General features: G+C 46.1%; 1 protein-coding gene across 2 annotated transcripts in view; it reads right to left on the bottom strand.

The window, feature by feature from the left end:
* Window positions 1–26,520, bottom strand: part of TTYH2 (tweety family member 2) — a 79,081-nt gene extending 52,561 nt beyond the window's left edge. Inside the window, exon 1 of one of the 2 annotated variants that reach the window (XM_033138953.1) lies at window positions 26,230–26,520. In XM_033138953.1, the coding sequence (XP_032994844.1) occupies window positions 26,230–26,361 (132 nt within the window). In that variant the 5' untranslated portion in view covers window positions 26,362–26,520. The remainder of the gene's footprint in view (window positions 1–26,229) is intronic. The other variant, XM_033138954.1, reaches the window with a different exon arrangement.
* Window positions 26,521–26,837: the final 317 nt, after the last annotated feature.

Raw genomic sequence — 26,837 nt, 5'->3', positions numbered from 1 at the left:
CAGCTCTCACTTCCATACATTACTACTGGGAAAACCATAGCTTTAACTATACGGACCTTTGTCGGCAAGGTGATGTCTCTGCTTTTTAAGATGCTGTCTAAGTTTGTCATTGCTTTCCTCCCAAGAAGCAGGCATCTTTTAATTTCGTGACTGCTGTCACCATCTGCAGTGATCATGGAACCCAAGAAAGTAAAATCTATCACTGCCTGGTAAATATAATATAAATATAAAGTATAAAATATAAATATAAAGTACAATCTCTCACTGCCTGGTATAAATGCACCCAGGAGCCTGGTATAAATTGAGGGTATTTGGTATAAAGCCCAGTGAATTAATCTTCATTGTCTCTAGACACCCCTGCCAGGAATATACTCAGGATTTGGGACAGGGGCGGGTGGGTAAATAATGAAAATTATGAAAATGAAAATGGTATGGCAAGGGCGACTCCATTCCAGTACCTAAGAACAAGCATCGAACTCACGCTTTCTTTTTCTTGATTTTTCATCCACAGCCTGGCTTAGCATTTCTACTCAAGCATTAAGGTTGTTGAGTGTCCATGGGTGCTCATCACTATTGCACAGCCTAGTCTACCTCACAGGGCTGTTGTGAAGATAAAGTAGGATAATCCTCATGTTTAATATTTCTTAGAGGAAGGGTGGCAAAAGTGAAAATAAATTAAACTATGTAAATTAACCTACGCTATTTATTTCTGTATTAGCTAGCTAGAGCTCCCTCACACTCACCAAGACAGAATCTGACCCCTTCTAAAAATGAGTATATTGGGGGTGGAGAGGAGGTGTTGAGTGGAAACCTACCATTATCTGAGGAAGTGGTTAAAACAATCTTCTAAACACACCAGCAGCTTTTGGAATAACTAAACGGCACAGAGAACTACAGCCTTTTTCTGTGTCTTAGCAGTCAAGCATTAAAATCATTATGCCATGTTTGTAAACAGCCAACCCCCCAATTGTCTGTAGGAAATAAGAATTGTTTCCAAGCAACCAAGCAGAAAAAAAGAGACTTGGCTGTTCTCTTCCCTTGCAGGCGATTTTGATGTGCTATAAAGGATTATTTTTTGAAGACGTGTCGGCTGGCGGGCAACTTCTGAGAACTTATATAGACAAATGTAGCTTCTTCCATCACAAACCTCCTCACCTGAAAGTTTCAGGCTTCTGTGGTTGGTAGGTATTGACTAATCTAATCCTCCATAATATGCCACAAATAGAATTAACTGATGTTAGATCTCTAAATGTAGCTTCCAGTGCATGAATTTCCTTTGGAAGAAATCATTCAGAAGCCCCCCCTCCCCCCCGGCACCAACAGCCTCCACTCTCTACTGCTGTGGTCTTTCCTGTCCAGGCCAGTAAGATTATTTTACCATGTGGGGTTAGGGGTTGAACTTGCAGTGTTACACTCGTCTCAAGCTTTTAACCGAAAGAGATGTTTGCATTGGTAAACATGGAGATAGAGACAGACAGACAGGGAGACAGACGGACAGGCAGAAATGCATCAATGAACACAGCTTAGGAAAGAAAGCAAAGCAAGCGAGGCATATAAATTCTAATTTTCTGCTTTGTCTCTACATTGATGGTCATTTGCTGAAACAGCTCTAAAGTTTCTAGAATGTATGAATCAGCCTCCATATATCCACAACTGGATTGGTCCATGATAAGAGAGCATTTTCCCCCAGATGGGTGATTTCTAACACACACACACACACACACACACACACGAGAGAGAGAGAGAGACAGAGAGAGAGAGAGAGAGAGAGAGAGAGAGAGAGAGAACCTTCTCTTTTTTAAAAAAGAGTCATATTCTCCTTTGGGTCTCTCTTGGCCAGTCAGGAATTGAATGTCAGGTGTTTGGTTTATTTTAATAATAATAATAATAATGTTTTACTTGGTGGTTACATTCTGAAAATATAGACACAATCTAGAACCTGAACATAACCAAACTTTGTGCCCACATTGTGTGCATTATAATGAGATCTATTGTGATGGGTCATAATTGATTGCCACTTAACTGGGATTTATCCATGCGGAAGGAAGTGCATTGTGACTTCAGAGACAACAGGTGAGAGAATCCCCTGGGCATATTAGCCATTTCCTAGGTTAAGACTAATGCAACACACGCTCAGGGCAACCTCAGGGCAGTTTTCAATTTATAGGCAGTTTGTCTATAAAATACATCCTAGAAGAGGTTTCTCCTGCATGAAGGAGAAGATGTTTTTGGCGCAAGATAACATCAAAATGTAGACACAGACACATTTTGCCACGAAATATTGTTGGGTATGACAATTGGCATGGCGTAGCTAGCCTCTGAGGACACCTGCAGATTAAAAGACTGGACGGGGGCGATAGCTTATTGGTTTGCAAAATAGCCATGGCCAAAAATTCAGGATAACCATCATATCAGGATGCTAATAACCCTTATTTACTAGAGTTTTTTGCTTCCTGACCACCTTGTAAAGATGGCACTACTGCAGCCACCGTGTACAATGACACATAATAATACATTACTCAAGAGAAAGCGGCTCAGAATTCCACTGAGGTTCTCCCTTTAGCACTTGATGTCAGCATTTACCCTGGGTGTTTTCTTCTCTATGCAGTGCAGGTTATATTTCAAAGCTGAGCCCCTGAAGTTAGAACGGAGAGCGTAATGCCAGAGCTGACTAGGAGTGATACTATACAAGTTGCAAACTTCATGTATATATTCTGCAGCAGCACACACTCCAGATGCAATTTTGTGCATGTGTTTTAATTGCTCAGTAGTCTACTTGTGCAACAAACACCGATTTGCAATGCAAATGGTTGTTGTGGAAGGCCCAACCTGACAGGCAGACCCCCAGAGTTGGCTGGGCCCTAGGGGACACTGCTATGCTTTGGCTTTAAGAGGTGGATCTATAGTTCATCTCAAATGGATTGCAGCTGTCCAGGGCACAGCTGCTTAGCAGGCAGAAGCCAATATACTCGGCTCCCCTTCTCCCATCTGCCAAGCTGCTTAGAAAGGCGAAAGGAAAATCCCTCCTTCTCCATATATGTTGGGACCCTCATTGCTTCCCTTGCCCTCTTCCAACTGCCCCTATAAAACTATTATTATAATTACATTTACACCAATATTCTTTCTCCAAAGCACACCTTATAGTTCTCCATACAGGCAGCTCAATGGGCAAGACTGCTTAGCTTCAGTAATAAGAACTTTTACACTTGCCTTAGGACCATATTAAGCATCATCCCATGGCATCTGCAGCATGTACTGTAGGCCAGTTGATGGGAACCTTTGGCCCTCCAGATATTGCTGAACTACAACTCCCATTGGCCCCAGCAACATGGCCATGGGCCAGGGACAATGGGAGTCTTATTTATTCATGTTACATCCCACCCTTCCTCCCAGAGGAGCCCAGGGTGGCAAACACATCCATTAACTTTTTTTTAAAAGGGTTTTAGTCCAGCAAAATATAGAGGGCCAAAGTTCTCCCCATGCCTGCTCTAGACCTTCATACCTCTCACCAGTGTGACGTTGATTTTTCTGGGAAATATTGAAATCAGAAGCTTTTCCTGAAAATTTTCCACTGACTGCAAACTGATTCTGCATACTTGACTTAAGAACCATAAGAGTTGGAAAGGACCACAAGGGCCATCTAGCAATGCGGGAATCTTTTGCCCGACATGGGGCTTGAACTCATGACCCTGAGATTAAGAGTCTCCTGCTCTGCAGACTGAGCCAACTTGTATTTCACAAACATAACCTTTTAAAAGCATGTCATGCAAACTGCTTTTTGCTGAAACAAATGGGTGGAATTTGACATAGTTTTAAGTGGGGTATGTGAATGGGGAATGAAGTCCGGGCATACAATGAAACTTTTTAATGCTCTCTTTTCCCAAATGTCCCCTAAATCTATTCTAATCTGTTATCCCCCAACCCTCTGGAGTAGATTTGGGGGCACAGGGGAAGGAGAGGGAAGGAAACCCCTATTGTGCAAGCGGACCTCTTTTCACACATGCAACAACTTAGCTGAATTGAATCTCCACCCACCTTTTAAGACACAACAAACAAACAAACAAACAAACAAACAAACAAACAAACAAACAAACGGCTTATGCTTCCTTTAAATTGTTTCCAAGGAGAAAAATGAGGCCCTGGAAATTAATTTCTGCATGCCCCCAAAAGTGAGCATTCAAATGATATATGCAATAATGCTTCCATGGAAGAGTCACCTGAAAAAATATATACTGAATTATAGCATTGAAATTTCCTAGCTTGACTGGTGTTGTATACATTTGTTATGCTGCAAATTAATTTTGTGCGACAATGTGTTTTTTTTAAACAGAAACATTTCAGTAGGTAAAAAAAAAAAATCATCACTTCCTGCCTCTACTTTTCCTACTTCCTTCAAAGTTTGCACAGTCTTATTTATTGCTACAATAATTGCTTAACGCATCCAAATCTGTGAAAATCTCAAATATTGCACATGAATTGAGCAAGCATGCTAAGTCACTCAGCTTCTACAGCCACCCAGCCCCAAAAAGCTCCTCAGCACAACATATACTCAGGGCAGTTTCACACATACAGTTCACCAATAAATAAGCCCCATTTTTTGCCAGGGGAGCTTAGACAGTGCCCCACATCATGCAGAAAAATGCACATCTGAAACATAAATTTTGGGTAATGTGATTTAATGTGGGCAGCCAAAGACTGAGATATATGCTTGATGAGCACTTTGACAATACGCTGCCCCTGCTCACTCTGTTTAAGATTGTCGGCCGTGATAAAACACAGCTGTGAAGTGGTTCAGGCCAGCAATAGCCTCCTAAATAGCAAACAAACCATTTCCTGGAGAAAGGGGTCAGAACTGTCTCATGGCCCATGACTCAGGAACCCATGAATGCCGCTTCTCATTCCAGCCCTGCTCCCTGCAAGTGGCCAAGTTTAGGCCTGAACAGCCTTAACCTTCTTCCGTACAGATAACTTCTGAAACAAAGCAAGACGGCAAAGGCCCAGTTCCGCTTCTCTCCACCCCCACCCCCCGCCACAGACCACAACAGGGTGGAAACGTGGTACTAGCTTGTCCCCGAGCCGGATAACAATTAGGCCAGAAGCACAGAGATAACCGTAGAGAAACTAAGAGGGAGTCTGGAGAAGGGGAGCTCATTGAGGGCTATTCCAAAATGGAGAGTTCTGCAAGGACTGTGAGTGATGGCATCACAGCACCCTGCCTCTCCAACGAGCTTCCTAGGGATAGCAGCAAACTCCTGTCTGATTATTTCTAGCCCTAAAGGTAAAGGTACCCCTGACCGTTAGGTCTAGTCACAGACGACTATGGGGTTGTGGTGCTCATCTCGCTTTACTGGCCAAGGGAGCTTCTGGGTCATGTGGCCAGCATGACTAAGCCGCTTCTGGCGAACCAGAGCAGCGCACGGAAATGCCGTTTACCTTCCCGCCGGAGCGGTACCTATTTATCTACTTGCACTTTGACGTGCTTTCGAACTGCTAGGTGGGCAGGAGCAGGGACCGAGCAATGGGAGTTCACTCCGTCGCAGGGATTCGAACCGCCGGCCTTCCGATCAGCAAGCCCTAGGCTCTGTGGTTTAACCCACAGCGCCACCCGCACGTGATTATTTCTAGCCCTAGCTGGCAACAAACACCTCAGGAGGACAGCACATGACACAGGGAGACAGCCATCCTAGTGACAAATGCAGCCAAGTAGGATGTCAGTAGAAACAAGGTACTTCGATCATAAAACACTCACCCTGCACTAGTGACAATGGCTGGATTCGGACATTTCTTCCATTTTCCTGGGTTCTGCCTATACGATACTTTCCATGTGATCTTTCACACAACGTACAAACCATTTCTGGAACTCTAAGCAGAAGTTAAGCACTCCTTTCCATGTAAACTGCTTCCAGGAAGGGGAAAAAATTCCATTTGGCAACCCTGTTAACCCAGAAAACTACAGGATGAAATTTGGGGCAGCACTCCAGGCATGCAGTTTCTCCCCCGGTATTTTTTTCGGGGGGGGGGGCAGAATTAATTGCACAGGCGTAAGAAGGGTGGTGACATGTCTGACGATACCTTCTGTTACTCACACCACGCCTGCTGGTGCAAATGAAATTTACTGTAACATGGCGCTGCGTCAATCCAAAAGCCGCTGTTCCGTAACGCAACAGGTAATTTGGAATTAAAAAGAACAGTATAATGCCAGCGCTTCTGCCCCCGTTTCTCACTGGGAGAATGAACTCAAATAACCCCCACATCCGAAATGCGCTCACTGTTTAGAGATTTGCTTCTGTGCTCATTTTAAAATGCTGTTGTTGAAGTCCTAAACCAGGTGTGGAGAACTTGTGGCTCTCCAGATGTTGTTGGGACTCCCAGCTCCAAGCCAGCATGTCTAGTGATCAGAAACAATGTGAGCTGTACGCCAACAACATCTGATAAGCCACAGCTCCCCCAACCGAGCTCTACATGACCTAAAACCCCAATATCTACTGCCAGCACCCATATTAACTTTTGTAGCATTAAAGACCTTCCTCCCAAGCCTGGATCTCATCTCCTGCTTAAGCAGACCGATTTGGAGAGCACCAGAGACAGGACCTACTTTGCAGTGGCCCCCCAGACTACAGACCTTTCTCCCTGAAGAAACTCAACAAACACTTCTCTCTGCACGTTCAAACATGCTTTGAACATGCTTTTGATTTTTGTTTTGTTTTAATTTTAATCTTCATTTGCTGGCACAATAACATCATGGGAGGAGTGTTTCCAGCTACCATCCCCTGTCTTTGGAAGCCTTGCAAATTGCTGCAGGAGAGGGACTGCAAGCAACATCATGGGAGGGGCATTTCTAGGACCAAGGTGAAACTAACACGCTCCTTTGTTATTTTGCCATATGTGATTTTTTTGCTATTTTGTTGTTAAGCAAGTCATTTTGCTGTTATTTATAGTACTGAAACATCGTTTCCTGTATGTTATACTTGCTATTGTGTTGTTTCATTATGTTGCTAAGAATTTTTTTTGTTTTGTTTTTACAATTGCACCCCTGTTCTCTGTTGTAAGCCACTTTGTGCATGATTTTTTTTTGGGGGGGGTGGAAAAGTGGCATACAAATACAATTATGAATTAATGAATGCTGATTTTTTTTTTTAAAAAGTCCTTTTAGCCTTGGTTTTTATAACTGTGAGATTTATATAGCTCATATGATTCTTCCTCTGCTTAACATTTTTTCCTAGGCCACTTTGTAAAAGCAGCTGGTGTCAAATAATAGCCATCTAGCCACTTCCTGGTGGTACCAATTCCTTCCGTTTCTAGACTAGTGCTCCTCCCTACAGGAGCTTGCAGGAAATCCTTGTATTTCGCATCTCGTCATCAGTTTTAATATTTATGCCGGGAACTCCTGGAGTATGCTCCCCCAAGGGGCTGCCTGACATACTTTTAACAAAACAATTTGATTTGCAAAAGCAGTCTCTCCCCTCCACAAAATGTACAAAGCTCTTCACATATGTGTTTCTAGGCTACCCCATAACCAACACTCTCACCGAAACTCACTTGCATTCGCTAACAGCAATTCTTATAACCGTACACCATTTATTATTATTATTATTATTATTATTATTATTATTATTATTATTATTATTATTATTATTATTATTATCTTCCTTAATTCAGATGGGAGGTGGAGGGGACTGAGGCAGAAAAAACGGAAGGTTCACCTCAGACCATGAAAGGAGACTTCCCAATTCACAACTCATAAGTGTAACAGCCAGCGGAGTAGTTAACTACATTCAGTGTTAGAAACTCAGATCTATAAGAGAGGTGCCAAGTGGCTCCTTAAACCAAGGCCACAGTCGTCAAAATGGAATGTCTAGTTGCCATTTTGGGGCAAGACCGCTCGGCTCTCAAGCCTTATTTTTCAAATGATGGACTGTGACTGGTTATCAGTTAAACATCTGGCTGGTTCAGATAACAACCTTGAGCTAGGTTAAGAACTTTGAGAAGTTAAAGGAAGAAAAGTCACTTGATCTCCAGGGAGAGTCCACATAGATATTGGCATACACCAAGTTCTTTTTCTTAATGTTGACATAGATCATTCATAACATAATAATATTCTTCCCAACTGTGAGCAGGGCTCTGGGGTGGGATAAGTGGAGACAAGCTACAGCCATTAATTATAATGTTGTTGTAACTGCTCCTGCTCAGCCTGCACAGAAAAAGCATTTTGGTTCCAGGAATTAATTCTGATTTTGCAGATAAAAGATAACTGATAGAATTATCCAGGATGTGGTATTGGTGTGTGAAAACAGGCAAGATCCAATGATCCCCATGCACCAACAGGTGGCGGAGATGTCAGGCTCCATCCTAGCGCCCAGGCATCTTCACTCGGTCGCAAATAGCGCCTGGCTAATTTCAATCCCTGACTACGGTGTATGGAATTAATTGAATTAATTGAAATTCCTGGAAGTTATAAGAGAACAGGAAACCCAGGAAGAAATATTTTACATACATAAAAAGGTAAAGGGACCCCTGACTATTAGGTCCAGTTGTGGACGACTCTGGAGTTGCGGCGCTCATCTCACTTTACTAGCCGAGGGAGCCGGCGTACAGCTTCCGGGTCATGTGGCCAGCATGACAAAGCTGCTTCTGGCGAACCAGAGCAGCGCACGGAAACGCCATTTACCTTCCTGCCGGAGCGGTACCTATTTATCTACTTGCACTTCGACGTGCTTTCAAACTGCTAGGTTGGCAGGAGCAGGGACCGAGCAACGGGAGCTCGCCTCGCCGTGGGGATTCGAACCGCCGACCTTCTGATCAGCAAGCCCTGGGCTCTGTGGTTTAACCCACAGCGCCACCAGCGTCCTTTTTTTTTTTTTTACATACATATACATACACAAATGTATTTTACATACATATACATACACAAATGGCTACACACATATAAGCTTTACGAAATTATGATGGCATAGAAGGGGAAATGTATGAACTGACACATCAATGCTGTTTCCCTCAATGAAGCTTTATTGAGCCCACTCACTTCGGAGGCTGGCTGTGTGGGGCTGCTTTTCATCAACCCAGTCTGGAAACAGTAAGGCTCTTGTGGAAGAGAGGGGCCAAACACGAAACACCCCCCCCCCAAAAAAAAAAAAATTGGGAGAGGATTTTTTCTTCTTTTAAAAAAAAGAGTTGCACGGGGTGCTTCAGGCACAGAGCAGTTTTTCCAGGCCTGTTCCTAGCCGCTGTCAAGAGGCCTCTCTTCCACCCACAGGATAGAAGGATGCTTTGTCAGACTGGGTTAAGATCAGAGGCTCCCATCAGCAGGTTCAAACCAGCGCTGGAACACTGGGTGAAGCAGGCCATCAAAGCACACAGACATACAATGTCACTTGACAGCAAAAAAAAAAGCCCTAGCTCTGATTATGTGGAAAGTCAAACGAGAGGCTGTAAGGTTTGCAAGGTCACACATGGGAATAAAAGGGCTCTCCCCCCCCCTCACCCCAAGACCCATAAGTCCAGTGGCAAACAAACAGCAAGTGTTTGTTAACAGTGAGAGCCTTCTGTGGCAAGGGAGACCTTTACAGTAACTTGAAAGGACAGAAGAACAAAGGCAGGTCTTGCTCAGTGTGGTATTTTCGTGCTTCGGGAGCAAAAAAAAAAACACAAAAAACCTCTCCAAGCGATCTACAGCAGACATCAAGAACCTGTAATCTTGTCATAAGCTTCCTCTGATCAAAATCACACAATTCACTTCCTCCCCCTCCACCAGTTTGAATCGCCTTAAAAAAGGGGGTGGGGTCCAATCCCAGTGGTAGGCTTTAAAAAAAAAAATAAGGGGTGAGTTTATCTGCTTCTGTAAAAATCATTTCAAGGAGACAATCGATTATTCGTGTGCATGGGCACACGAAAGCTCATACCAAGAACAAACTTAGTTGGTCTCTAAGGTGCTACTGGAAGGAATTTTTTTATTTTATTTTGTTTTGTCCATAGCCTAGTAACTGACAATCCAGATTATGCAATTTAGAATAAAAACACGGATTAATACAGCATTGTGAAAAAGTTTTGATGAAAGGTATTTTGAAGGTGGGGAAAGAAACACACAGAGTCTTTTAATCACACTTTAAATTTGGCAATGAACCAAACATAAAATGTACCAGGGCCATCTTTTAACACATGCTCTCTGTTGCTGTTGTTTTTTTTCTTGTGCAAGAGAGGTTGCTTAGTCTATCCAGGCATGTCCAACAGGTAGATCACTGGTAGATCATTGGCTCCACCCAGAGAAGCTGAACAACTGTGGCTCCTCTAAAAAAAGCTCAACGTTTTACCTCCTCCCTGAAAAAAAACTCAACAACTTTGACCCGAACCCCCCCCCACCCAAAATGGGCCTTCCTCCTTCCTAATAAAAGCTCAACAACTTTGACCTGAACCCCCCAAAAAGGGGGTAGATCACCGCTAGTTTTTAACTCCGTGAGTAGATCGCAGACTCTTGGGAGTTGGCCACCCGTGGCCTATACAGAAGCAGTGGTCAAAATATGAAAGCAATATTCTGTCAAGCTCAGGATGGCTACCATCATGCTATAAACAGAGACCACAAACCACAGGCCACTTACAGTATTTTGACCACCACCAACACACTGGCCGTGGGAGAGACTCACATCAGAATAGGAAATGAATGAAGCTCACAAAGGAAAGCCTGTGTTGAAAACTGGAGCCAATTTGGAGCACAGAGGTGGCAAGGAAGGAAAGGATTAAAAGCATGGCATGAGCGCTGCATTCCACACCAGCCCTCTGGAAGCAGCACTGCTAAAAGAAACAAAAGGGTCTGCGTACAGAGAGTGATACAGAAACACCTCCTGCCCTGTGAAACTTACCGGTACCGTAATTGGCAATTTTGACCTCTGTGTATAGTTCAATGCATGGGACCCAGGTGGCGCCGTGGGTTAAACCACGGAGCCTAGGGCTTGCTGATCAGAAGGTCGGCGGTTCGAATCCCTGCCACGGGGTGAGCTCCCGTTGCTCGGTCCCAGCTCCTGCCCACCTAGCAGTTCGAAAGCACCCCAAAAAGTGCAAGTAGATAAATAGGGACCACTCCAGCGGGAAGGTAAACGGCGTTTCCGTGCACTGCTCTGGTTCGCCAGAAGCGGCTTTGTCATGCTGGCCACATGACCCGGAAGCTGTCTGCGGACAAACGCCGGCTCCCTCGGCCTATAGAGCGAGATGAGCGCCGCAACCCCAGAGTCAGACACGGCTGGACCTGATGGTCAGGGGTCCCTTTACCTTTACCTTATAGTTCAATGAGAAACAGCCACTGGCAGAGGTGGGGACCTGATGGATGAATGCACATGGGATAAGACAGTTGCATTTTTAAAGCAGAGGTTGGATGGCCATCTGTCCTGCAGATTCCTCCACTGCAAGGGGGTTGGACTAGAGGACCCTTAGGGTCCTTTTCCAACTCTACATTTCTATGATTACAGAGACTTGAGTTTTGGAAGGACGCAATACTGTATTTGACTGTGCAGCAGTTGGTGAAGCACTGAGTTATGCTGCACTGGAGGACAAAGCTCAAGAAGACACAGTATGCCGTCACCTGCCACAGGCAGAACAGCATGCCAAGAATGCTGCAGTCACATGGCTTTGATTGGCAGCAGACCCCACAGCCGGTTTATTCTCCGCCTGCGAAGAGAAGCATTCAGTGCACGTTTCATCACCAACACTCACACCACCAAGTGCCCTTGGGAAGGGAAGGATTACCATCAGGGATCCCCCAGAGTGGGCAGCTGCTGTGCCACGCTCCAAAGCCCGCTTCCCTGCTGGCACAAATAATCCCAAGCTGTGCCAAGTTTGCAAGAGGCAACGGTCCGCAGCCTGGCCTGTATCTGCTCCCACTTGGGCCCCTTCCAATCCTGAGCTCAGAGCAGCGTTTCACAAAGGGGTGTGGGGGGGGGTGGGAGGAGAAACAAGAGGAGGAAGAAAAAAATTCTGCCCGCTTCCTTCCCCAACCGCCAGCTACAGGGCTGATAAATGGCCGCTCAGTTTCATCCTGGCACAACGCCCCGCATACTCAGCCCCCAAACGTCCTGTCCTATGTGGCATAATATCATCAAGCAGGGAAAGCTCTGTGGTCTTGCAAAAGGCATGCCTCCCTGTCCACGTGGGACCCTGCAGAAACCTTCGTATTTAGAATGGTCATCGCACACAGTCCCAAGTCACAGTAACCTTGGCATGCTGGTTCTTGTTCAGTACTGTTTACACTGACTGGCAGCAGCTCTCCAGGGTTTCAGGCAGGAGTCTCTCTCAGCCAGTGTTAGAAGCTCAAATATATAAGCCAGGAGCCCAGTGGTTCCTTAAACCAGGCCAAAACAGGACGTCTCTTTGCCATTTTGGGGGCAAGGCGGCTCGAAAGTCGTATTTTCCCAATAGGACTTTTTGGTTCCTGAAATTCATTCTGATTGTGCAGACAAAATATCACTGATAGAACTCTAAAAAATGTGGTATTAGTATGTGAAAACAGGCAAGAGCCAAGGATCCCCAGGCATACACTTCCACATGGTGGAGACGTCAGGCGTCATCCTGGCACCCAGGCATCTTCACTTGGACACAAGTGGCCGATACCCAAGTGCAAAATGCGCCTGGCAAATTTCAAACGCTGCTCTCAGCCCTATCTGAAGAAGCCGGGGATTGAACCTGGGAGCTTCTGCATGCGAGGCAGATGCTCTATCACTGAGTCACAGCCCCTCCCCAGTTTGTTACCTCCCCATCGCAGCAAGGCTGAGCTCACTTAATATCCTCAGCCATCGCGAACCATCACCTTTCCCTCTCTTTGGCCCTTACTTACTACTCCCAATCTCAATGGTCACCTTATTCTTCAAACGCCCCACACAAACTCTTGCCTTTAGCTTTTCTGCAGCTCATGTCTGCTGCAGGAATGGCAGAAGGAGGGGAAGGAGAGCAGAATCGGAACAGCTCTAAAGTTATTCCGAAAAGTCAACCACAATGTCACTGGAAAAACTGAAAGGGGGGCTATTTTCACAATGACATTCACCCAAGTTCCTTCATGAACACACAGTTGTCATTCGTATATACTTTAGCTATATACGTGGATACTTTAGCTAAGATTCCTGCACTGCAGGGGGTTGGACGAGATGACCCTCGAGGTCCCTTCCAACTCTACAATTCTATGATTTTACTGCATGGGATTCTGGAAGAGACTGAAGCTGCTTTGATCTTGCCTGGTCATTCTGCTGCTGTGCTAAGTCACAGTTTGGCTTACCTTGTTGTCCCAACCTATGCTAGTGGTTTCATTCTCCAAAGTCAATCACAGGACAAACAACAGTTGTAGCTCACAGTTTGTTTGGGGAGAGCTAAACCACAAACCTGGGTTCAGGGGGTAGGAACCAGTTTTGGCTCCACAGCCCAGATCCTTATCCGGATGTGACTTTTGTTGTTCAGTCGTTCAGTCGTGTCCAACTCTTCGTGACCCCATGGACCAGAGCACCCCAGGCACGCCTATCCTTCACTGCCTTTCGCAGTTTGGCCAAACTCATGTTAGTAGCTTCGAGAACACTGTCCAACCATCTCATCCTCTGTCGTCCCCTTCTCCTTGTGCCCTCCATCTTTCCCAACATCAGGGTCTTTTCTAGGGAGTCTTCTCTTCTCATGAGGTGGCGAAAGTACTGGAGCCTCAACTTCAGGATCTGTCCTTCTAGTGAGCACTCAGGGCTGATTTCTTTGAGAATGGATAGGTTTGACCTTCTTGCAGTCCATGGGACTCTCAAGAGTCTCCTCCAGCACCAGAATTCAAAAGCATCAAACGCCGGATGTGACTATCTGGCCAAAATTAACAGGTGGAAGGAGCCACTCACCTGGCAATCATGTGACATTATTTTGGTTGACAGTCACAATCCTTTTTGCTCAGATCTCGAAGCTGGAGGACGCTCGCAAAAGCCTTTAAGATTGGACTTGGAAGGTGGAAAGCTTTCGCAAGCCCCCTCCCCCAAGTTCCCAGTCTTCCTCTGATTATAAAGTGTAGGGAGAGTGGCTCACAAAGGCTTTTGCAAGCCTCCCCACTTGAAGATTGGGACTTGCAGTTCTCTCCTGGAAGCCCTAGCATGAACTCTCTTGGACTCCATGTCCTTAACCAACCTTTCAAACGCATCTGCACAGCTGATGGTGTGCAAAGTTGGAACAAGTTAAAGCTTGGGGTTCTGAGGATTCAGAATAAGTTATCCCTGTACAAGTTGGGTGACCTAATTACGACGACATAGTTTTCAATAGGAATGAGGAGGTCCTCACTGGTTGTTGTTTTATGCCTACGCTTGGTGCACTTTGAGACTGTACCCCTCTAGCAGCACAATGACTTCTCAGTGCAAAAGCAAAGATGTCTTGCACTAATCCACAAAAAACAGAAGCTCTCCTAGCTTTGCCTGTGAATCAGAGGTCAGAAGTGCCAAGCGAGAAGCCCAATACAACTGTGCATTGTCTAAGTGCTTCCTTCCTGTCAATATGCTTTGGTACAATACTACTACTCTTCCACACACACACCCCTCTTAACACATGCAGCTGAAACCAGCACACCAATCACCAGCTAAACTTCCAATACAGTATTTTGCAGCAATCCCAGCAACCTGGATGTTATCTGCATGCACGTTATGTGTGTATGCAGTTTTTTTGTAGGCTTTTGTCCATCACACTGGACCAAAATGTGGCTATTTAATAGCATCTGTCAGATAACTTCTCCCCTCCAAAGTGAGAAAGAACTGAGCAGCTCTCAAGCCATAACTGTGAAGGATTTATCCAACACTGGATGATACTTTTGATTTATGACAATGCAGTTGACTTCATAAAATATAACATCCACTCTGGAACACTCTGACGTCTGCCATCAGAAGGACATAAGGACACTATCAGTGACTTTTTAAAGCATTCTTCAGGCATAGAAACCTGGTTGCACATGGAACTTTATAGGAACTACAAGCTTTAACAAAGGTGTTGGTTGCTAAGGTTAATGTCATTAATGAGCACAATGTCCCACGGTCTCCCCTACAGTCACAGTACCCCAAACAGTTTAATTAATAAAAATAATAAGAGAAGGCTCAAAGACACTGGGTGACATTCACCAACTGCAACCTGTCAGCGCGTAACAGGACTCCCTCCTCCTTCTTCCCCCATGCACGGCCTGCACCCTCCTAAAGTCTGTTCCAGAGGGTTGGGAAAATCCCTAAAACAAATTTAGAGGGCACACTAGGGGAGGGGGGACATTTTTTTGTGCAAAGAGAAATCCTTTCAATGATAGAACAAGGGACTTAGCATTATGTCGGATTCCATCTGTGATGTGAATAGTGGCGCAGAAAGCTCTCTTGCAAACTGATGCATAAAAGCTTTGGTCTTGCAGACATTTCCAAATTAAAACTTGCCTCCTTCTGCACTTCAGTGCAGCTGTACTGTATGCACATGGGAAGGCAAAGAAGATGTCAGGGTACACCACGGTGTTGCTCATGAGTAACGACAGAGTCCTCTTACACTAAAGACTACTTTATTGTGCATAACTATTTACAGTGCAGAGCTAGCTAAAAACATGACCGCTCAGTCACTTGCAGAATCCGGAAGTGCCCCTCTCCTGTTTCCCGCACAGCACCAAAGCCTCAGCACCCTGAAACGACGTTGTCCGTGTCCCCTGACCTCCCCCCCCCCCAACGCTGTGCTGGCACCGGAAGCTGCAACTCCCTCTCTGATCGCCTCTGGCTGCCGTTGCTGGGTCTCCACCCAGCATCCCCGACCCTCGGCTCCTCCTCCTCTTCCGCGGGAGAGAGCTCTGGCAATGGGCTTTGAGAGGAGTCAGGTGACAGCAGTGGCTGGGGCTCCCTGTACCTGAGCAAGACCTCCTCTCGAGGAGGTTCCCTACCCTGATCCTCCCCACTAGCAGGATCACCTTCCCCGCTCTCCCCGTGAGGAGTACTCCCGCCCGGCCTCTCCTCACGAGCAGGACCTCCCCCCCCCCCGGGCTCTCCTTGCAAGGAGAAGGCAAATCCCTGACAGAGGAGGCATTGCTAGAACTGTAATCAAGACACAAAAAGCGCCAAACATCACCGGGAGTTTGCATTCTCAGCTTCTATCCCTGTTTGCTCAGTGAAAGATTTGCATCGTCGTCCTCCATTCTTTTTGTTGTGGTTTTGCAGGCAACAATTCTTGCAAGTATCAGAAGTATCCGACCTGGTGCCTTGCAGATGTTGCTGGACTCCCAACTCCCACCAGCCCTTGATCATGCATATTAGGACAATGGGAGTCCAACAACCTCTGAAAGGCATCATTGCCGGCTCTTAGATGCTGACTACCTTGCATTATTTCACAGCCTGTTTTTTATAAAACCAGCCCGTGCATCTGACAGCAGAACTGCAGGAGCCATTGGTACTTATCCCATGGAGGTTTCACATTAGCCGCTTAATGGAGACATTAAGTATCTCCCCACTTTCTGCTGATAAACAACCAGCATTACCTTCAGCAGCAATTAGATGAAGCACTGAGCATCTCTCTCCTGGGATGTTGGTAAGTAATTCTGTCCCACACAAACAAGTTCCACGCCACATTCTGCAAGAGGTCATGAGTCCAAATGCCCCTTCAGCACTATGAGTCTGGGAAAGCCCAGCTCCTTCCTCCCTTAGCCAGCAAAAACAAGCTTCCCACTCATTTTCTTCTGGGCAGATCACACTGACCCCACAACTGCATCCTACCAGCCTGGCTTTCACTTCCAGAAATGACAGCATGGCTGTGGGAATACGTTTTTAAGGTGCTCCTGCACCTGTTTGTTTATGTTTTATCTTAAGGTAACCTTCCGCGTTAGGAAGGAAGGGCAAAGGATCCAGCAGAGAGTTTGCTGCATGGATCCCTCTGCGTTTCGGCAGAGCGCGCCAATTTAGCCAATGTAACGGTCAGTTGATAGTTTCCCGCCCAGAAATTAGCTTAGAGACAAGGTTGTGATTGGTTCTTGTACATGTTGTGACGATGTTTGATTTCTTAATAAATAGCCTCCGCTCTCTGTAGTGTGTGTGGAGAACACGCGAGACAAGCCAGAGAGAACATCAGTGCGAGACAAGCCAGAGAGAAACCGAAAGTAAAACCAGCCGCACAGAGCAGTTGAGAGCTTCTTCACCATTGACTGCAGTCTCTTAGTTTTTATTTCTTTTATTTCAAAAGCTTTTATTTGGCCTTCTAAGTTTTGGCCGCTACCTAGCTTAGCCTATCTTTCTCTCCGGAGACCTCCGGAATCTCCGGAACCTTCAGATACCTGCAGAAAACCTTCGGAAACCTTCAGTAACCTTCAGAACTCACGACAACTACCTTCAGATCATAGCCAGCGGACCCTTTCACGACGCAGTGGGAGCAGGAACTCCGGGATTACTGGTCGTCCCATCTGCTGGTTATCCCCACACATGGCCACAAAGAAGGGCATTTTAGAGTGGTGAAATGAATCAGAACAGGAACATCCCCGCTAAACACAGACAACTTTATGTTTATCTGGGGCAGCTAGAAGATGAACAGTCTGGTGGCCACTTAAAAGACTAAACAAATGGATCTTGGCAGAAGTTTTACAGGGCCAGGGGCCACTTCAGATACATACCATGTTACTGTCTGCTGTCTGTGTGTATTTGGGTGTACAGTAGGGCTGGGCGATATATCGTCCAAAACCGGTTTCAAGTCCACATTGTGGTATCGGTTTCATAATTTTTGACCTGGCAATATATCACATATCATGCTGTGTGTGCGCGCTATGCAAAAAAACACGGTGCAGGGAAAACCGTGAAGCCAGCCAATGCCTCTACATAGCTCCATCTTCATTTCAGACATCGTGACAGCTCGGTATATTGTGATGTTTTTAGCTGGTGATATATCGCAATGTTGAAAACCAGATATTGCCCAGCCCTCGTATGCAGACGGAATGGGGGGGGGGGAAGGGGGGAGAGGTTATTATGCAGTAAATCTAAAAGTCTGTGTTATATAGAAATTTAATAAGTAATAGTGTAAAAAAAAAATCACATAGTCCCATCACAAATCATTAGCTACTGCTCCCAAATAAGGAAATGCATAAACATGGATCTACAAGCCAACCCTGGGGGAGGACTCTTCCACGACACAGATGAAAGGGCCTGGGACTGTTTACGGACACACACACATACACAAACACACACACACACAATAGCTCACTAGTAGCACTACATCATTCATCAGGAATACAACCCAGCAACTATCACCCCCCACCCTAAAACAACCCCAATGCCAAGTCTGGCCCTCATATCTACTCAAGATACACTTATCATGTGGCCTCAACCTTACCATCAAAGGCTCATTCACCTTTACACGTTTGGACGTGATATATGCCACCACTACTTTCCTAAGACGATGTGTGCCAGCAATGCCCTTCTGCCATGTAGGTTGCCGGGCTACCTGTACAAGAGAATGGATGTACCCAAATCAGACATTAAAAACAGCTAACACTCAGAAATCAGCACAGAAGCAGCTCAGGTTTTCCTGGGCATTCATCAAGACACTAGCCAGACTTCAGGAAGAAGGTTTCAAAGGGAGACTCCAGCTGCCAAGCTGGAATTCATGTGCTCATTCTATGCTATCAGACTTGGGCTCAAGAGGGACTGGGAGTGACAGGTTCACTACTGAACGCAACTGCCCCTCTTTAGGCATACAGGGAAGAAGCTATTCATCTCACTTTGCAAATTCATTAGCAGCCAGGAGCGGGCTACTCCCACCTTGTTTGGCACTTCCACTCTCAAATGGATCTCTTTTACACATGCTCTGCATGGCATTTTAATGCAACATCTTCCTTGCACTGCATTTGCTGGCTTTCCTGTAGCAACATCCCTTCCAGTGGTCATCATGTGTTTAGCAGCTGGAGAAAACACACCAGCTCAACCCACATGCACCCCGTCCTCCTTTATAAATTATCTGAAGCAAGAAAGCCTCCAGTACACGTGGGTTCTCCATTGCATGGGGAGCCCATACTGGGAGAAGCAGGCTCACTGCTTCAGACAGTCAAACTCATGGGACAGGGGGTGATGGTGGCAGAGCTAGAGACCTCATCCCCATCCCATGTTGCTTTCTCCAGCTTCTGAATGCCTGTACACGGCTTCTCTCTTCCTGTGGTCTGTCAATCAAGCAGAACACTTCATGCACCTGATGAAATAGGGGGGAAAAACCTTACACCGCAATAAATTTGTAATTTTTCAGATGCCATACAACTATCTTCATCTCCAAGGCCAACTCAGATGTCAATGGCATTGCCGTTTCAAGCAATTTTGTAGTGAATTAAGGGAAGCCTTGTTTTTAGAGGGGTCCAACCCTCCTTGCATACTAACTTATGAGAGAGCAGATTCTTTTTTCAGTTCCTAATATCTGACCAATGCTACAGCCTCTAGACCAAGTACATTCATTTTCTACAGGCAATTATGATTATTCTTAATTGGGGTTTTCTGCAAATTCAAACAGATTAGGATTCGGAGAGGTCAAATATAATACCCAAGGGTCGATTAACTCTAGTTTAAGATCGAGAGAATGTTTTAGTTTAATTGTGCCATTCCTGACCCACACATGTTGTGATCTGAATTCTCTATTACCAGCAGTGCCTTGTAGCTGTATCTTGAAACCCTGTTTCAGATTGCACCAGAGATGTTTACCAACTATCCGTCTTGTGACAACAAGCTTGCAGCGAATCTGTTAACAACTAGGGCACACATTAGGAGGCTGCATTTTCTTTTAGGCTGAGCACGCCCTATCTTAGGGTAGCAGAAACCACCACAAAACATACCACATCCGTAATGTTTAGTGAGCAAATCATAGCTGGCAATCGCTTATCTACATCAGTCCTTAATGTGGAGAGATAAAAGCCGAATTATAGACTTGTAAGGGACTCTGAGGATCATCTAGAGTCCCACTCGCTGCAGTGCAGGAATATGCAGCTGTCCCATATGGGGATTGATGAACCTGCAACCTTGGAGCTATCAGCACCACACTCCAACCAACTGAGCTATATCTTAATCCATCCCGGGAGTCTGTTTGACTTCTGAAACGGTTCAAAAACCAAGGTGTGGCTTCCAATCGGCTGCAGGAGCTTCCTGCACTCAATCGGAAGCCGCGTCGGATGTTCGGCTTCTAAAAAACGTTCGCAAACCTAAACACTCACTTTCAGGTTTGTGGTGTTTGGGATCCAAGCTGTTTGGGAACCAAGGTACCACTGTACTTGTTCCTATGGAATACCCATGGTCTACTTTATGTAAACAATGCTGGGGCTTTGCTTCTGGAACCCAAGCCCCATTCATTTCTTTTCCACCTAAAGACTAAAAAATAAAAAAAATTCCTTCCAGTGGCACCTTGGAGACCAACTAAGTTTGTTATTGGTATGAGCTTTCGTGTGCATGCACACTATCTGAAGAAGTGTGCATGCACATGAAAGCTCATACCAATAACAAACTTAGTTGGTCTCTAAGGTGCCACTGGAAGGATTTTTTATTTTATTTTTTATTCTGTTTCAACTACAGCAGACCAACACGGCTAGCTACCTGTAACCAACACCTAAAGACTGGCTGCTGTTATGTCCAGTTCAATGCCATTCTCCTCCTTTTCCTGCTACGGATCTGCCAATGCCATTACCCACTAGAAGCTAGAATCGCAGCCAATCACAGATGTGCATGCCTCAGCCACATGGGGAATGACTTGAAATCCTGGATTCAATTAGCCCAGTTTGGATTCAGCATTCCTGCCAACGGAATTGGAAAGCTTTCGCCCGTAAGCAGCCAAACCTTCTGCGGACAGAATACTTTGAGACGTGCAGCCAGAGGTAGTACGACTTGCACTACACTGTGAATAAAAAATTAATTACGGCAGTGCCGCAATGAAACGCAGCCACCTGCCAAGGTGGAAGGTAACATCTGACCAATGCAGAGTACGAGAAGAACTCAAGTGGGCATCCAACCAGGTAGGAATTCTAGATTTGGGTTAGCGACTTCCAAAGGGACAAAAGGTAGTTCTTCTACAAGAATCACCATGCCAAGGAAAGTAATTAGGAAAAAAAGAAAAGGGTTACTGCTTGGACTACTCTTTGTACTGAAGGTGACAGCCCTATGGTACAAAATACATGTACTGAACATACAGCACCAGATAAGCAAAGTCAAGTTTCCCCTTAAAATACATGTGTGCAGTGAGTGGAAACGGATTGGGTGCTGAGACCCAGCCTGCAAGATTTGTTGTTGTTGTTTTTAATGAGAAATTGTGCTCACCCTTTACACACACAAAATCGGATGTCTAGCTATTAACCAGCATATAGGCTGCTATTATTAGATGCAGAAATTGTGAAGTAAAAAGTGAATAAGGCAAGCCATATGCGTGTGGGTGTGGGTGCAAAACGCAGCAGAAGGAATAGAAAACAGAACTACTGATGATCTCTACTAAAGGGTTTGCCAATACAATTCTTAAAGTGACAGCAGAGGCAATACAGTACTGTGTTGCTTAGCAGCATGAATTCTTAGATCTTTCGCAAGGCTTTGCAGTAGTGTATGCTTCCTTTAAAAGGAAAAAAACGAAAGCAGGTGTTAAGTGCTCGGTATGCAAACTCCTGCAAGCTATGTACAATCCATAGTTAAATCTATTGCTTTATGCAATCTGAACTGAATATATGTATTCATAAAGGACTATAAAGAAAAGGAAGTGTTTTTGCCTGACCTACACAGACTTGTGGATTAAGATTCTTTCCAACTAGTTTTTTACCAGAGGGGTAAAGAAACCACCTAGGTAAATACTATGCCGAACCTGACTTGAATCTTTTAAGAAAATAACTTGTATTGAGCCAACTATGTTAGAGAAGGTTTAGTAGCCTTAGAAGGCTCCTTGAGGCAGCAAAAGCATCTCAGCTAGAGGTGGACTTCAAGCTTGAGGTTCCCACAGTTTCCAGGGCATGAACTTGAGAGACCTTTCCTCTAGTACTCATGAATGGAGCATCTTCCATACAAAGCCTAAGTACTCTGCTTTTCCTGGCCCATATTCTAACAAGTTGACAGCAATAAAAGCCGTTGACATCTTCGTGGCAATTGCAATGAGCTGGACTACATACCACCGGGCTCTGCAAGAATGATGAGAATCAGACAACCTCTATTAGAGAGGGAAAGGGAATGGTTCTCACCTTTGCGGCTTTCAGAACTAATTAAGGGCACATTTACATAACTGCAGGACCCTTGGTTATTAATAGTAATTTTGAGGAACTGCCAGCAGGGAAAGAGACTTCCAAATACATCAAAAGGCAAAGTGAGCACTAAACATTGTTATCACAGGTTAAGTCATCGCACAAGGAAGCTTTGAGATGTGTCCCACAGTGAGGGTCAAGTCCCAGTTGGAACCTGGAGCAGCACACATGTACACAACTTCCCGCCAACCAACAAAGCAATATCAGCTAAACACATTATCACCCTCCATAATTTCCAAGAGAGCATAGAAGCGACCTAAGCAGGCCTAAGGGATGGTTAAGGACGCAAAGCTACTCGATTTATTTTTATATTGGACAAAGCCTCTTTCTGCAGATAGTTTCTGCGGACACTACCTTCCCACTTCCATCTTTGGAACGAGCACACAGCCACCCAAAAGAAATGATCGTTTCCTAGAGCAGTGGTTTCAAATCTTTTTTTGTATGGCAACCCATAAGTCCAAATTTACTTTGTGCAGTAACCCATCGCTATATTGTCACATGAATTTTGGACCACAGGTCTTTGGTAGCCATTGGTTTTGTGCATTTAAAATGCAAGTTTGCCTATTTTACAACCATTACCTGAGACATACAGTGGTGCCTCGCAAGACGAAATTAATTCGTTCCACGAGTCGTTTCGTATTGCGAAAAATTCGTCTTGCGAAGCACGGTTTCCCATAGGAATGCATTGAAATTTAATTCCCATAGGAATGCATTGAAATTTTCGTCTTGCGAAGCACGACCATAGAAAAATTCATCTTGCGAGTCACCTAAAAAATCGCAAAACCCTTTCGTCTAGCGAGTTTTTCGTTGTGCGAGGCATTCGTCTTGCGAGTTACCACTGTATATGCAACATACAGAATTTGATGAAATATTTATAGGGCTTACAAAAGATAATCATTGTTGTGCTCATGGGTGTGTAAAAACAACCAACACCTGATTGCAGGATATTCCTTGGCAAGTAATATAAATTTGGTGCTTGACCTCTGGAGGCGCACTCCATTGTCTCGAGACAGGCAGATTGCAACAACAACTTTATAAATTCATTCCACAAACACAGTTACACAAGGCCTGTTAAAAAGACTTGCACTTCATTGTATCTTATGATTTTTTCATGATGAAGTCTACTTTGGCAGGTATCAAGGGGATGACAGAGCTTGCATTTTGCCAAAGAGCAGGTGAGTACAGGATTTAATGGTTGTCAGGCACAGTCTCATATCATTCCCGATACATAGCCTGCTTCTGCATTTCAGTCTTCATAGCAGTCGTTGCTGAAAATCCTGCCTCCCAAAGGTATGTGCTACCAAATGGCAGCAGCGCAGATACTTCTTCATCAACAAGTTCAGGCTACTCATTGGCAACATGAAATCAACATTCTGATAATTTTTGGAAATGCTATAGTTCAATGAGCCATTGTTCTTTCTGCACAAATACGAAAGTGGTGAGATCTGGTTGCAAATGGGCTTCACATACACTCAAACTTCTTTGTTTCTGAGCAAACTACAAATTACCCATGACTATTAACAGATTCTGAGATGGTTCACCAGAAAGTGCTCATACGGGGTTGTTTTTAGTTGCACTGTGGGTTAAACCACAGAGCCTTGGGCTTGCTGATCAGAAGGTCAGCAGTTCGAATCCCCGCAACAGGCTGAGCTCCCATTTCTTGGTCCCTGCTCCTGCCAACTTGGCAGTTCGAAAGCACGTCAAAGTGCAAGTAGATAAACAGGTACCGCTCCGGCAGGAAGGTAAATGGCATTTCTGTGCGCTGCTCTGGTTTGCCAGAAGCGGCTTAGTCATGCTGGACACATGACCTGTAAGCTGTACGCCAGCTTCCTCGGCCAGTAAAGCGAGATGAGTGCCACAACCCCAGAGTCGTCCACGACAGGACCTAACGGTTAGGGGTCCCTTTACCTTTTATTACAGCTTGCCTCTGATGCACTTTGTGGCAAACTGTCCCCAAAGGCATCACCAGCCAGCAGAGAGTTCGCAATGAGAATCATAAAATTGCAGAGTTGGAAGGGACCACAAGGGTCATCTAGTCCAACCCCCTGCAAGGCAGGAATCTTCCACCCAAGCGTGGGACTCACAACTCAGAGATTAAGCAGTGTCATGCTCTACCAGAGATTTTCAGATGTGCAGTTACAAGCATCAACACAGCATTATAATAAGCCAATAAAACAGCTGTAAGAGGTACTCCTTCATGCCAGTTAAAGGCTGCAAGCGATAATTATTTGGGATTTACTTATAAAGCCCGCAACCCATCTGCACAGGCTTCACAACCCACCTGTGGGTCAAAACCCACAGGTTAGGAAACACTGTTCTAGACTATCAGCCTACGAAGACCTACACACCGAGTGACCCTCAGATGATCAAGTCCCCATCTCTCAGCCTAACCTAACAGGCTTGGTGTGAAGATAAAATGGAGAACCACGTATGCCATCTTGAGATTGGCAGTGGGAGGGGAGGGGAGGGGAGAAAAAACAGAAATGCAATCACTAACGACCCAGAGCAATGAAGAACTTTGCCACATCATTACCAAGGCAAACCAGTATATGGACAGCAAAGGAAACACAACAGAACTGGCTCCAAATACAGAGATGACAAAATACAGTAAACACTGGGCATCCAGAATGGATAGCAGCATATCTGAAGCATTCAGCTAATCAACTGAAGTTAATGGGATTGCTACTTACAAATAGATTTCCACCCAAACAAGGATGCACAGGGAACTGAGGGGGAAGATAAAGGATCCAGCTACAGTATCTGAAGAGCAGACAAGGAGGGTTTCTAGCATAATCACACATGCAAATAAGAGGGTTAGTTTTGCAGGGGTGGGGTGGGGAGAATATTTTGTGGGCCAGAGGGAGATGGGGAGAAGAGGGCGGAGTCCAGTTTCGGGGAAGCCAATGGAAAATGTAACTGCCTTTGCATGTGCAAGAGCTGAGCGAAACAACCTTCAGGCAGGACTCAGAAAGATGCCTTATTAACAGAGAGATGCCTGCTTCTTTAAAAAGATTTGCAAAATTCAAATGACAACTCTCACCATCAAATGCTCTTGACTATTTTAATTTGCAATTCAGGTCAATCCCCCTCAAAGGGTAGGGTGGGTGACGGATGGAGGGGATAAAATGCTACACAGCTTGATATTTAAAATCAGCGCCACTGAATCTTGCCCACAGCACAGAGGACACAGGACCTGGAGTGTTTGTGGTTTCCCCCCCAAGGCTGCCCCCCCCCCCAGAATCTTAATTACCAGGCGATTGGCTGGGATGCCGCAAAAAGGGGTCAAAAGAGGCACTGCGAGAGACTGGGTGCTGGTCTGCTTTACTCCAAAGGAGTACAGGACCGGTGGCCACGAGTCATTTGCGTCCGATCTGATATGCCCAGGAGCATACATGAAGGTGCGCAAGGCAACATCTGCCCACGAGGATTTCACGAGACCACCACGCTCAGAATAGTGCGGATGGGTGAGTGCAGGGGGGGTGCTAACTTGAATAAAATTGGGGGGAGGCAAGCCCCGCCCCCGCATAATCCATCCATCACAAGACGTGGGGGACCTACACTATTTGAACGACAATGCCCATCAACTTGGGGGGGGGGGCTAAAATATTTTTTTTGGGGGGGGGACGGACTTCAGCCCTAGGGCTAGAAACAAAGCGGGGCAGCGAGGACGGCACTTGACGGAGTTGCAAGCCCCTTCCATTAGAGGAGGCGTTTTGTCGAGGGCAGGCATTTTATGGGAAACCGACCGGGACGGGGGGGAGCCACTCCGGATCTCTCTCCCTCCCGCTTCGGTAGGCCGAGGGATCCAGTCCGGGGGGCTCCCACCGCAGGACCTGGCAACCGCCCCAGAGCTGAAGGTCGCGCTCGGAAGCGCGGGAGGCCCAGCCAAGAGCCGCGGCACCCTCGCGGGGCGCGCGCGTAGATGGAGTGGGGGTTTGCATGGAGGGCGCCCCATTCATTCTACCCTACGGGGGGAAGAGGAGCATGCACCGGGCGGGCGGGCAGCGCACCTGCTGGTAGTCGGCGTCCCTCGGGCGGAAGGCGCTGGAGACGGGCTGCAGGCGGAGGCTCAAGTGGGGCAGCCCGTGCAGCCACGACGCCCACCAGGGCGCCAGGTAGTCGGCCCGCGCCGCAGGCAACATCGCGACCCCGGGCCTGCCGGCTGCAGATGCTTGCCCCCTCCCCGGACGGGCGCCCGACGCTCCTCCAGACGCCGCCGCTGCCGCTTCTCGTGCCGCGTCCGCTCTCCGCACGCCGATCGCGGCCCGGCCTCCTTCGCCGTCGCGGAGCGCGCTCGACAAGCGCCGCCCCTTCTATTCTCCGCGATGGGGAGGCGGGGCAGGGCGGGGACGGGGCGGGGGGCGCAAGCCGGGCCATTCTGGGAGGGAGCGGACGCCCCCTGCGGGATCCGCCCGACGGGCGATGCTTGCAAAGAAGTTCCCGGCAGCACTCCGTCTTCTTCCTTCTCTCTCCCTCCCAGCAAGATTTTTTTTTGGGTGTCAATCCTTATGTTGGGCACATGGTCGTAGCAGGATTTATGTTATATGGGAGGATGGGTGCGGGACACCCACCTGTCATCATCCTCTGTCTGGCTTCGTCTAGCAGATTAGGAATTTCT

Source organism: Lacerta agilis, chromosome 2, assembly GCF_009819535.1.
Source record: "Lacerta agilis isolate rLacAgi1 chromosome 2, rLacAgi1.pri, whole genome shotgun sequence".
NCBI classification, from domain to species: Eukaryota; Metazoa; Chordata; class Lepidosauria; order Squamata; family Lacertidae; genus Lacerta; species Lacerta agilis.
The sequence above is the reverse complement of the archived record's forward strand: the minus strand, read 5'-3'. Positions and strand labels throughout refer to the sequence as shown.